General features: G+C 58.2%; 1 protein-coding gene across 5 annotated transcripts; it reads left to right on the top strand.

The window, feature by feature from the left end:
* The first annotated feature begins 273 nt into the window (after positions 1-273).
* Positions 274-9,948, top strand: LOC140845183 (ral-GDS-related protein-like). 5 transcript variants are annotated; one of them, XM_073218945.1, is made up of 11 exons: positions 274-1,459; positions 3,494-3,768; positions 3,987-4,153; positions 4,297-4,622; positions 5,348-5,560; positions 5,891-5,994; positions 6,431-6,497; positions 7,256-7,318; positions 8,609-8,730; positions 8,839-8,942; positions 9,310-9,948. In XM_073218945.1, exons 2-10 carry the CDS (start codon positions 3,641-3,643, stop codon positions 8,921-8,923), a joined length of 1,275 nt encoding a protein of 424 aa, XP_073075046.1. In that variant the 5' UTR covers positions 274-1,459; positions 3,494-3,640; the 3' UTR covers positions 8,924-8,942; positions 9,310-9,948. The 5 variants fall into 5 exon arrangements, 4 of the variants coding, with proteins under 4 accessions (XP_073075046.1, XP_073075045.1, XP_073075044.1 ...); XM_073218944.1 differs by lacking the exon at positions 274-1,459 and having other exon boundaries at positions 2,850-3,768; XR_012123941.1 differs by lacking the exons at positions 274-1,459; positions 3,494-3,768 and having other exon boundaries at positions 3,779-4,153; positions 9,310-9,761; positions 9,860-9,943.
* Positions 9,949-10,297: the final 349 nt, after the last annotated feature.

Below are 10,297 nucleotides of genomic sequence, written 5' to 3'. Positions count from 1 at the left end.
CCTTCCTTCACCACCACCATGGGCTCTCTATGTCCTGTTTTTCTGCTGTCCCGTCCTGTGCCACCAGTGTCTCTCAGCAGTGGGAGCTGTTTTCTTTCCCTTCTCAGACCACCCCACAACTCATCTTCCTGGACTCTTGCCATTGGAGGACATTTCTCTCAGTAACCCTTTCTAATGCTGCAAGAAGCAACCACCCCACTTTTCCTGCCATCTCATGGCCACTCAGTTCCCGAGTCCATGATTTTACCTAGGGTTGACTCCACGGCCTCCAGTGTCCCCATTTTTCCCAGTTTCGGGGGAGAGGCCCACTCCTCCAGGAGGCACTTTCCCGCAGACACCATCCCCACTGTGGGATCTCCAGGTGAGGCCTCGCCATCCACAGGGGAATACCTGCCACCCCTAGGGAGGGTCCCCAGATGCATCCCCACCACCTCTAGGGAACTAAGTATATCCACACCATCTAAACAAGCAGTCCACACCAACAGGGAACCATGAGGACCAATTTCAGGTTCACCAGATCCTGCCAACTATGCCAGATATAGCCTTGGAGGGATAGAGGTTCCCAGGCCAGGGCAAGTCACCCTATGAGACTGCAAAACCGAAATCAGTCAAGAGAAAGGGCAGGTAGGGAGAAAGGCGTTCATTTCTTACAGTCGCTAGCCAGGCTCAGCACCATCCAACTCCTCCAGCCACGGCTGATGCTCTCCTTCCCCTGCCCATCCGTTCTAGCAGGAACTTTTCCAGATGCCAGACCAGGAATGTTACATACCAGGAATGGAGGGGAGGAGAGAATGGCCATTTCCTCTCCACCCCTTGTCCTGGAGGTTGCAAGACCCTGCACTGGTTACAACCATTGATCTGTAAATGGACTTAAAAGGACTGCTGGATTCCTTACGGGAAGAGATAACCACACCGAGAAGCAGATATCCAACCAAGAGATTTATTTAGCGGCAGCTACGTGGCTGCCCGTGAGAGTGAGAGCAGTAGCGCGGGCTGGGGAGCTTTGGCTTATATACCCTATTAAGGCACTGGCACCAGCTAATTGGCTATGGAGTCATTAGGGTTAGCTGGTGGGACTTTATTGGTCTGCGTCACAGGTGTTCACTTGTCGTGAGTGGGAAGCTGAACTTAATTCTGGGAAAGTGAAACTTAATGGCCACCACCTTAGATGGAAGAGTGTGGGGGTTGGGCACCAATTTTACTAACAGGACTATGGCTAGGTAGGAGGTTCTGGAAATTCTGCATTGACCCCCTTAGCTCTGTGCCCTCTGGAGCTTACACACAGGTTAGAGGAATGTAACAATAGATTTATACTAACTAGATGAAGCACTTGTGAAGTGCCAGGCCATCCAAGCCTTCTTTCTTCCCAGGGTAACTCCTTCAATGCTCTCTGTGACCTCACGTAGTCAAGACCCTACGATGATGGCCAAGGGACAGGTGGAGAAACTGTGCTACCAAGGTCGGTGACTCACCCACAGTCAAATGCCTACTAAGTAGTTAAAGCGGGATGTTGAAAATGAGCTAGTAGATCTTTATTCTGTGATCTTAACCACGACATTTGTTCCGTAAATATGTCACACCACGAACAAAATGGATGAACATATCCATTTTGTTGCTGCATCCAAACCCCACTGCCTTATGTCTGAAAAACAGAATATGTGTGTAGAAGCCGTGACACATACACACTGATATGGGCTACCAAGCTCACTGCCCTGGGCAGTGTCAGGACCCTTTAGTACAGAAAGCATGCAAAGTGGGGAAGTGACTGGTTGTCATGAAATGTGGCTGTGACAGCACATCCCCTTGGCTGTGCTGTTCACACCACACAGTGGTCGCAGGGTATGTGCTTCCTAGGAGGGATTACTGGGTTCAGCATACAAGGCTGCCCACCACATATGTCAACGGGAGGCCCTAGGGTATGGTCCTCAGAGAACGGAGACCTCTGTAAGGTGGATGCCTTGGAAGTAGATGACAACACCAGGGTCTCCTGTCATTGCCACCCCCTTCAAGGTGCACACATGAAAATGGCCTAGAGGCAGGGGTGACTTGCTCAAGATCACATGGCCCGAACCCAGGCCTGACTTGCGTGTTATTCAACGCTCCATGCCAACCCTGGTTGGCATTGTTCCATCTCTGAGCCTGTGTGTCAGACACACATGACACCAGCCCCCAAGAGTTGGAGGTGTCATCCATATATCCCTGAGGATGTACCTAGGGAGGAATGTCTGGCATGACCCTGCCTGTGCAGGTTGGGACATTGGGTAGCTCCTGGGAGGCACTGTGGGTTCAGCAGGACAGGGAACTGGTGAGAAAAAGAGGTCTGAACTCAGCTCGTCTCCTCAGAGCTGGGACCCTAGGGACATTGCCAAATAGTGAGGGGAGGGTTCTGGTGGAGATCTGTGTAGTCATGCATGGCAAGGGGTCCGGGAGGATGGGCAGTCAGCAGCCCAGAGGGGCATGTGGGCGTGTCTGAATGCAGGGAGGGGCCCATGAAATGGAACCTTCATGTCACTGATGACACGCCCAGTAGAACCTGAATTGTGACCTGGTGCCCAGTTCCTGGTCACAGACCCCAGTCCTGCTCACTTGACCGGAGACGCTCGACAGAGCAACATACGGTCTTGTTGTGCAGAGCCTTCTGAAGGCATGGAAGTCAGGGAAGCAAACAGGGGCGGTCTTCCTGCTCGCTGTGGGCGTTGGCTCAGAGACCACCTCCAACGCCTCTGTCCGTGTTGTCCAAGGAACCCCAAGGTAACACAGGGCACCCCAGAGCAGGCCACCCCAGGTCCAGGCCCCAAGTGTGACCTATCCCGGGATGACCTTACCCCCGGCCCCTTCTGTGTGCGTGCGGTGGGTGTGGGGTATGGGCAGGACTGAAGGCTGGGGAGGAGGGGGGCCATTTCTGGGTGCCAGCATGTTGTGAGGTGATGGCCCCCTGGTGGGGCAGTCAGTGTCACACCTCTGGTCTCATCATTCAGGACATGGAGGTGAGTGTTGGGACCAGGTACTTCCACGCACGTGTTAGTCCTGAGCCCAGGGTTTGTCCTCTCCTTCCCTCAGTGACCAGTTGTATGCAGATGACCCTGTGTGCCTGATGTCAGGGGCAGGGTCTGAGGCCCACATTTCCTGAGGGGAGGTCCAGGCAGCCCCAGGTGGCACCTCCCAAGCTACTAGGCACTAGCTTTTTGGAGCTCCACCCAGGGGAGCGTGGAGGAGCTGGTGGATGGATTCACCTACTCCATCTCTCTAGGCCTGGGGCAGGCTGTCTACACCCAGGACCCCATTCCAAACCTGGCAATCTGCCAGGGGCTTCCCCACGAGAGTGGTTGACAGTCCCACTCCAGAGGGCCTGGAATCTCATTCCCTGGGGGCACCCCTTCCCTCTCCTTGATCGCACCCCAGAGGGCTGGGGACTCTCGGGTGAGTTGCAAACCTCCCTCGTCCTGGTGGTTCCTGGGTTTCCCACTGACGATACACCCCCTGCCCCTTTCAGCATGAAGAGGAGTCAACTCTCCATGCAAATAAGATCCACAGGGGGAGGGCTCCCTGGACAGGTGTGAGGACGGCACAAGAGACCCCTGTGCTGGAGCTACAGCCGGTGTCACCTGCTTCAGCCCTGGGGCCCGGAGCACCTGCCGGAATGGCACCGGGCCTGGCAGAGCCAGTGCCAGGTCCAGAGCCCACCAGCCCCTGTGCGGCGATCTTGGACATCCCGGGAGTGGTCTCGGGCCCCGAGGTGGAGCCCCATGAGCCTTCAGAACCCAGCAGGTGACCCATCTTTGGATTCCCACAGGCGGGCTGATGACTGGGGACTTCTTATTTGGGAGGATGGGAGAGGATGGGGTCCCGGGACACACAGGGTCAGGAAGGGGGAGGAGCAGTTGCCTGGACAGGCAGGGGAATGCAGAGTGGCCAGGCCCACACAAGGGTGGGCTGGGACGGCAGTGTGGCTGGGAAGACCAGGCTTCACACTCTTCCACCCCCAGGCCTTCCCCGAGCCCCAGGATGGGCCAGGCTAGGCGCCATGCCTGGGAGCCCAATGATGTGACCAGCGTCCTCCATGGCAGCCAGCTTTCATCTATCCCAGAGGGCCGAGTCCTCCACCACTTGGCCCAGGAGGAGCACCTGGGGCCCACTGTGGCAGAGCCGGAAGGTGAGGGGCTGCAGCCAGGGAACAGTCTAGGGTGGGCTTCCTGGACCAGGGTTGCCTGCAACGCAGTGAGGGCTTTTCTGTCATTGTAAGGTGTGGGGAATCAGCCCCGGGGTGACCCTTTCTCTGTGTCCTCCCTGCTCCAGAACCACGGCAGACGCAGCTGGCTCCAGAGACACAGGGAGGGCCGGCTTCATGGCTAGAGCCAGTTCAGGAGCTCCCTGAGACCCCTGTGCTGGAGCTACGGCCAGTGTCACCTGCGTCAGCCCCCGCAGAGCCGGAGGACGTCCCAGCAGTGCCCTCAGCCCCACTGCCGAGCCCTGAGCTTGAGCCCCATGAGCCCTCAGGCACAGGGCCCAGGGCACCTGCCAGAATGGCACCGGGCCTGGCAGGGGCAAAGCCAGCTCCAGAGTCCACCCTCCTGGCATTCCCCCCCCGCCTGGTTGCCGAGCAGCTGACCCTGATGTATGCGGTGAGTGGAGCAGGATCGAAGTTGGGGTGGGCCTTCCCTGTGCCATGCGCTGCCCCAGACCTGCTGTCCCGATGTGCACTCCTGTGATCTGGGCCCACATGCCACCTTCCCACCATATGCCCTGAGAAACTCTCCTCACCCCCAAGCCTTCACTGACCACACGGACAGTAGGGCTGGCACTTAGGGATCCTTGCAGACCAATGAGAAATAGCAGAAGGAAGGTGGGCAGGGCCTGGCTGGGGTGGGAGGGGCAGTGTAGTAGAGGGGTGCTCAGAGAGGTGCTGCCAGGGCCTTAGGTCCTCAGGCCATTGGCTGGCAGGCCTCCACAGCCTCCGCACTTCAGAGGCCCCTGCCATGTACCTGACAGACAACAACAAAGGCCTGGTTGGAGTTGTTTTGGGGGTAACTGCACCTGAGTGGGTAGCGGGATCCACGGGGTGACAGAATGGGAGGCAGATGCCCCAGGACGTGCAGGCATGAGCTGCCTTGTGCTGCAGGGAGGAGGTGAGGGAGGATGCCTGTTCTCAGTGAGGCCCTCTGTTCCCCACCATTGTGGGGTCCAGTGCATCCGTTCCCGGGTGCCTCAGTGGATGGAGTCCGAAGCCTAGACTGCCATAAGGCTCACACCACATCCTCAGTGGCCTGGGCTCCAGCTCTGACTGGTAACCACCTGGGCCCAGGGGCACCGTGGACACAGCTAAATGACACCCCCTTGCCATCCCCAGGAACTGTTCACCAAGGTGGCAGTGGACGACCGCATGACCCGCTGCGGGAGCCAGTCATACAACGGAAACGTTGAACACCTGGCCTCCACCAATAAGATCATAAAACAATTTCATGATGCAGCCAACATGGTCATCTCCTCCTGCCTCGGGGCCCCAGGCATGACGGCGCGGGACAGGGCCCGAGTGGTAGAGTTCTGGATCCAGGTGGCCAAGGTGTGCCATGGAACAGCCCCCAGGGTCCATCCTGGCATGTTGGGACCTTCTCCCCTCCTTGGCCAACTCTCAGGATGGAGTCCTACAGTCTGACCCTGCCTGGTCCCTGGGCCCCTCCTGCCAGGGACGTGCTGACCTGGACTCGCAGGCCCCGAGGGTGGGACAGCCATCCCTGGCCCCTTCCTTGGGTTGAGATACAGTCCTCCACCCAGGAGGGCTGCTCAACAGGTACTGGGTGTGCTGGGCTCCCTGGGTGCCTGTCTCCTTAAGGACAGGAGTTCATAGGGGGACAGAAGCAGGCCACGTTCTCAGCTCTGTCTTCCCTCCCAGGAGTGTCTGGACCTCGAGAATTTCGCACACCTCCATGCCATTCTCTTGGCCCTGCAGAGCCCTGCCATCAGTCGTCTGCAGTGCACCTGGGGACGTGTTTCCTGGTAGGTAGTCCTGTCACTAGGACCAGGGGACCTTAGTGGACCAGAGACACCACCCCTAGGTCTGGCAGTGTCCCCTCAGTCGGCTGGGGCTCCTGGGAGGCGGCAGACCCTGGGGACAGGGGCTTACAGGATGGCGGGCCCTCAGAGCCCCCGTGGGTTAGGCCAGCGGTTCCCCCTCAGGAATCGGGTTTCTTCGTCAGGTGTGGGTTGAAGCCAATGGGAGATGTTCAGCATGTGTTTTGCAGCAGGAGATCTCTGTCCCAAGGACAGCCACCTGTCCCAAAGCAGATCTGCCCCCAGGAGAACTGCAGGCCTCAGATTCCCCAGGACTAAGAGCCATGGTGGAAAGCCTCATGCAGGCTAGTGGAAAAGGGGTCCAACACCCCAAAGCCTCCACCTGTTGGCCACATGTCTCCCTCCTCTCTCCTCCCCTTAGGAAGAGCTCCAGGATGCATAAGAGACTTGAAAAAGAGAGGTGGCTTAACCGGAAGAGGCTCCTCAAGGTAAATGGAGGCTAGAGGTCTGGAGGGAGGGGATCCTTGGGGCAAGCCCTCTGCCGTGCTGTGGCCCAGCCTTGGGTGCTGACTCGAGGTGTGCATGGTGAGAGGGGACAGCTGATGGGAGAAGTAGGCTCCGCCTGGCCCCCAAGGTGTCCTGTTTGTCTCCCTCCCTGGCTCCACTTGACTGGGGGCCTGACATCCAGCGAGGACCCAGAGGACAGGCTCCTGTCAGGGCTGGGGCTAGGGCTGGCACTGGGCTGGCAGCAGGGGTGGGGCCTATGGCAGAGCAAGGTCAGCCCCTCCCCAGGGCCCCCTGAGCCCATCACTGCCCCTCTGAGGCCTCAGGCTCCTCATCTGGTCAGGGAAGGTTGTCACCCTGGGGTGCGGGCCTCCCAGGTGAGCAGGGTCCAGGGAGCACAAGATGGCCTTCAGCTTTGTGCCCATCCCACCCGGTCGTGTGAGGGGAGCCATGGTGATAGCCAGGTGACAGTGAGTGTTCAGGGCACCCTGGGAGGCAAAGGGAACTCCCCTGACACTCTGCAGGTGAGGAAGCCTCTCAGGACGGCCGGCAGTGGCCCAAGGACACCCATGAGTATAAGTGTGTGCAGGAGCTGCGATCGCCCTCAGCTGAGAGCCTGCTGGGGGTGGGGACAGCATAGCACCAGAGGACTCAGGCGAGGCATCCACCAACCAAGCTCTGATTTGTGGGAGGCCATGTGGGAGGGGAGCATGAGCACACCTGAGTGACCTGGACCTTGCAGGAGGCGACTTCCATGGTGACGCAACAGCATCGTTTCCTCCGGGAATCTGAGGATAGGCAGGAGGTGAGAGTGGCCTGGCCAGGGTCATGGCTGTGGGGGAGACCCTGTACTTGCTGCTGGTGCCACCAGCCCTGAACTGCCAGGACTGGGGTGACCAGGAGGGAGAGAGCAGCTGGGTACAGAGAGAAGTTGGAGGACGGGTGCAGGGACCACGGGTCTTGGGATTGGCCAAAAGCCAGCCCTGGGAGGGACAGGAGGGGAGAGCAGGGCAAAGGGAGGGCGTGGGAGGAAGCACAGGGTGGTCCAAGGGGAGCTAGGGGCTGCGAGTGAGGGGTTCAGGAGAGGCTCTATGGGCTCCCCTGAGGTAGACGGGGCACCTCCCCACCCCAGTGGCACAGCATGGTCCCCATCTTCGGATTGTTCATGGCTGGCCTCCTGGTCCTAGTCAAACCCCTGGAACAGAATGATGGGAATGAGGCCAGAGGGGCACAGGGTGTGCAGGATGGTGAGCTCTGAAGAGGAGAGAGACCCTAGTGAGCTGGAGCTCTCAGCACCAGGCCACCCGCCTCTTGGGAGTCTCCCCTCCACCCCAGGGGCTGGGCTCCTTGGAGAGGGCAGCCAGAAGGACCCCCTGCCCCCCTTAAGCCCCAGTCCCAGCCCCAGGGCAGGTGGGGCTGAGGGCTACAGGCTGCAGCCTCTGAGCAGGATGGCCTCTCCCTCAGGCCCTGCCCAGGGGGAGGGATGTTGCTCCTTCAAGGCAGGAAGCACAGGAGGGGGCTGCCCGTGCCTTCCTGCCTGAGGCCTCAGTCTCCGTGTCATCAGAGAGACTTGCATGGGAAGCTTGGCCTCAGCTCCCCAGTCCAGTCCCTCCTCCTCGGTACCCCAGATCCTGGCCTAGGTCTGAGTGCTCCAACTTGAGAAAGGGTGGGGAGGTTTAGGCCTCATTCTGGGTGCAAGGGGCTGTTTCTGATGCACTTTGGCTGCCTTGGTGCCTTCCAGGGTGACGGGATGAGACGGAGTTGAGCTACTGTAACACCCCGCCACAGAAAGTGAGGGGGGGGTGCAGAGCCCCTGGGCAGGACCCTGTCCGGCCCAACCCCTGGGTCTGACATGTCTTGAGAAGGTTAACACACCCAGAGCTGAGGACACTCAAGGCTTCGTCGGGTGGGGGATGGGGGTGGCATCAAGATGGCCTTCCTGGAGGAGCAGCTAGAGACCCAACAGTGGGAACAGGCAGGGCTAGATAGCATTGGAGGGAAGGCAGGTTCCCACGGGAGCAAAGATCAGGGACCATCCCATTGCTCCGCTCCTCACGCCCCTCCTTGTGTGCATCCTGTCCTTCCTCTGCCGCAGGAAAGTTCCATCCTACGTGAGATGCTCATACACAAGTACGTGGCCATGACGCATCACCTGCAACCCGAGGAGCACTTCAGAGCCTTCTTCCAGGCCGTGGAGACCCTGGATGACCAGAAGAGGTGAGGCTGGGCAGGACTCACGTGTGGGTTCCAGCTGCTGGCAGGCTCTGGGAGAAGGGCCCCTGACATGTGGCTCCAGGGACTCACAGGTGCCCCTCTGTCCTGCAGATACACCCTGTCCTGCCAGCTGGAGCCCCCAGGCCAGAGGGCCGGCAGAAAGGGACTCTTGTTCTTCAGGTCCCGCAACATTTAAACTTAGTGGCCAGAGTCAGGTAAGTTTCTGGCCTGGGGCCATTCGCAAGGGGTGGGCTGCTCCCCAGCCTCAGGGAAGCTTCGGGCCATGCTGGGTGTGGGGGGTTGTACTAAAGACAGGTTGGGCTGGGATTCTGCTCCACCGCGCAAACAGTCCTGTCAGGCTCAAGGGTGATTCCCCTCCCTCTCTGGGACCCAGTTTCCTCCTCTGTGAGTGGGTTATGCTCATGCGCCTCACTGTGACAGGGACCCCACGGGTGACGGTGATTGACAGGACCCTCTGCACAGGGCCAGGAGCACAGAGGGTAGTGAGGACAGGGTGGAAGCAGGATAACGGGGGGAACCTGGGATAACCTGCCTCTTCTGTTCACCTGCATGGCCCTGTAGCTGCTGTCATCAGGCCCACGACCCAGCTGGTACCCTGGCTGTGTGCGGAGGAGAGCTTCCCCTTTGGACAGGAGGCACCCGGCGCCCCAGGACCCTAGTCTGCTTCCTGCTCCTCTTCCTCCCGCTGCTCATCCTGAGCCTCGTCTGGGGCAGGTGCTCTTGCACCTCTTCCATCAGCAGACTTGGGCAGCTTCCCAGGCTGCTGCTGCAGGCTCAGGGACCCGTACGTAGCTGCAGCCAATGGAACAGACTGGAGAGCGCAGATATACATCCAAGTATATATATGGTCAATTAATACATGATAAAGGAGCCATGGACATACAATGGGGAAATGACAGCCTCTTCAACAGCTGGTGTGCGCAAATTGGACAGCTACGTACAAGAGAACGAAACTGAATTATTGTCTATCCCCACACACAAAAGTAAACTCGAAATGGATCAAAGACCTGAATGTAAGTCATGAAACTATAGAACTCTTAGAAGACAACATAGGCAAAAATCCCCTGAATATCAGCATGAGCACCTCTTTTCTGATTTCACCCATTTGCAGAGTATAACAACGAAGGAAAACTGAAAGAACAAAACAGCAACAGACTCACAGACTTCAAGAAGGGACTGGTGGTTACCAAAGGGGAGGGGTGAGGGAGGGCTGGTGGGGAGAAAGGGAGAAGGAGATTCAGGGGTATCATGATTGGCACACATGGTGTGTGGGGGGGAGCCGGGGGATAGACAGTGTAGCACAGAGAAGGCAAATAGTGACTCTGGCATCTTACTACACTGATGGGCAGTGACTGCAGTGGGGTATGGGGGGGACATGATAACAGGGGTGAATGTAGTAACCACATTGTTTTTTCATGTGAAACCTTCATAGGAGTGTACATCAATGATACCTTAATAAAGTAAGTAAGTAAATAAATAAATAATCTTACTTCTTGGCAAATAGTGAATCTGTGGCATCTTACTTCACTGATGGACAGTGACTGCAAAG

This window comes from Manis javanica, chromosome 12, assembly GCF_040802235.1.
Source record: "Manis javanica isolate MJ-LG chromosome 12, MJ_LKY, whole genome shotgun sequence".
NCBI classification, from domain to species: domain Eukaryota; kingdom Metazoa; phylum Chordata; class Mammalia; order Pholidota; family Manidae; genus Manis; species Manis javanica.
The sequence above is the reverse complement of the archived record's forward strand: the minus strand, read 5'-3'. Positions and strand labels throughout refer to the sequence as shown.

Excerpts from the sequence above, each read along its gene's own strand:
- LOC140845183 (XM_073218943.1), top strand. The coding sequence starts at position 3,802 with ATGACTGGGGACTTCTTATTTGGGAGGATGGGAGAGGATGGGGTCCCG. Across the intron at positions 5,561-5,890 it reads TCTGGATCCAGGTGGCCAAG|GAGTGTCTGGACCTCGAGAA; the intron begins GTGTGCCATGGA and ends CTTCCCTCCCAG. Across the intron at positions 8,731-8,838 it reads ACCCTGGATGACCAGAAGAG|ATACACCCTGTCCTGCCAGC; the intron begins GTGAGGCTGGGC and ends TCTGTCCTGCAG.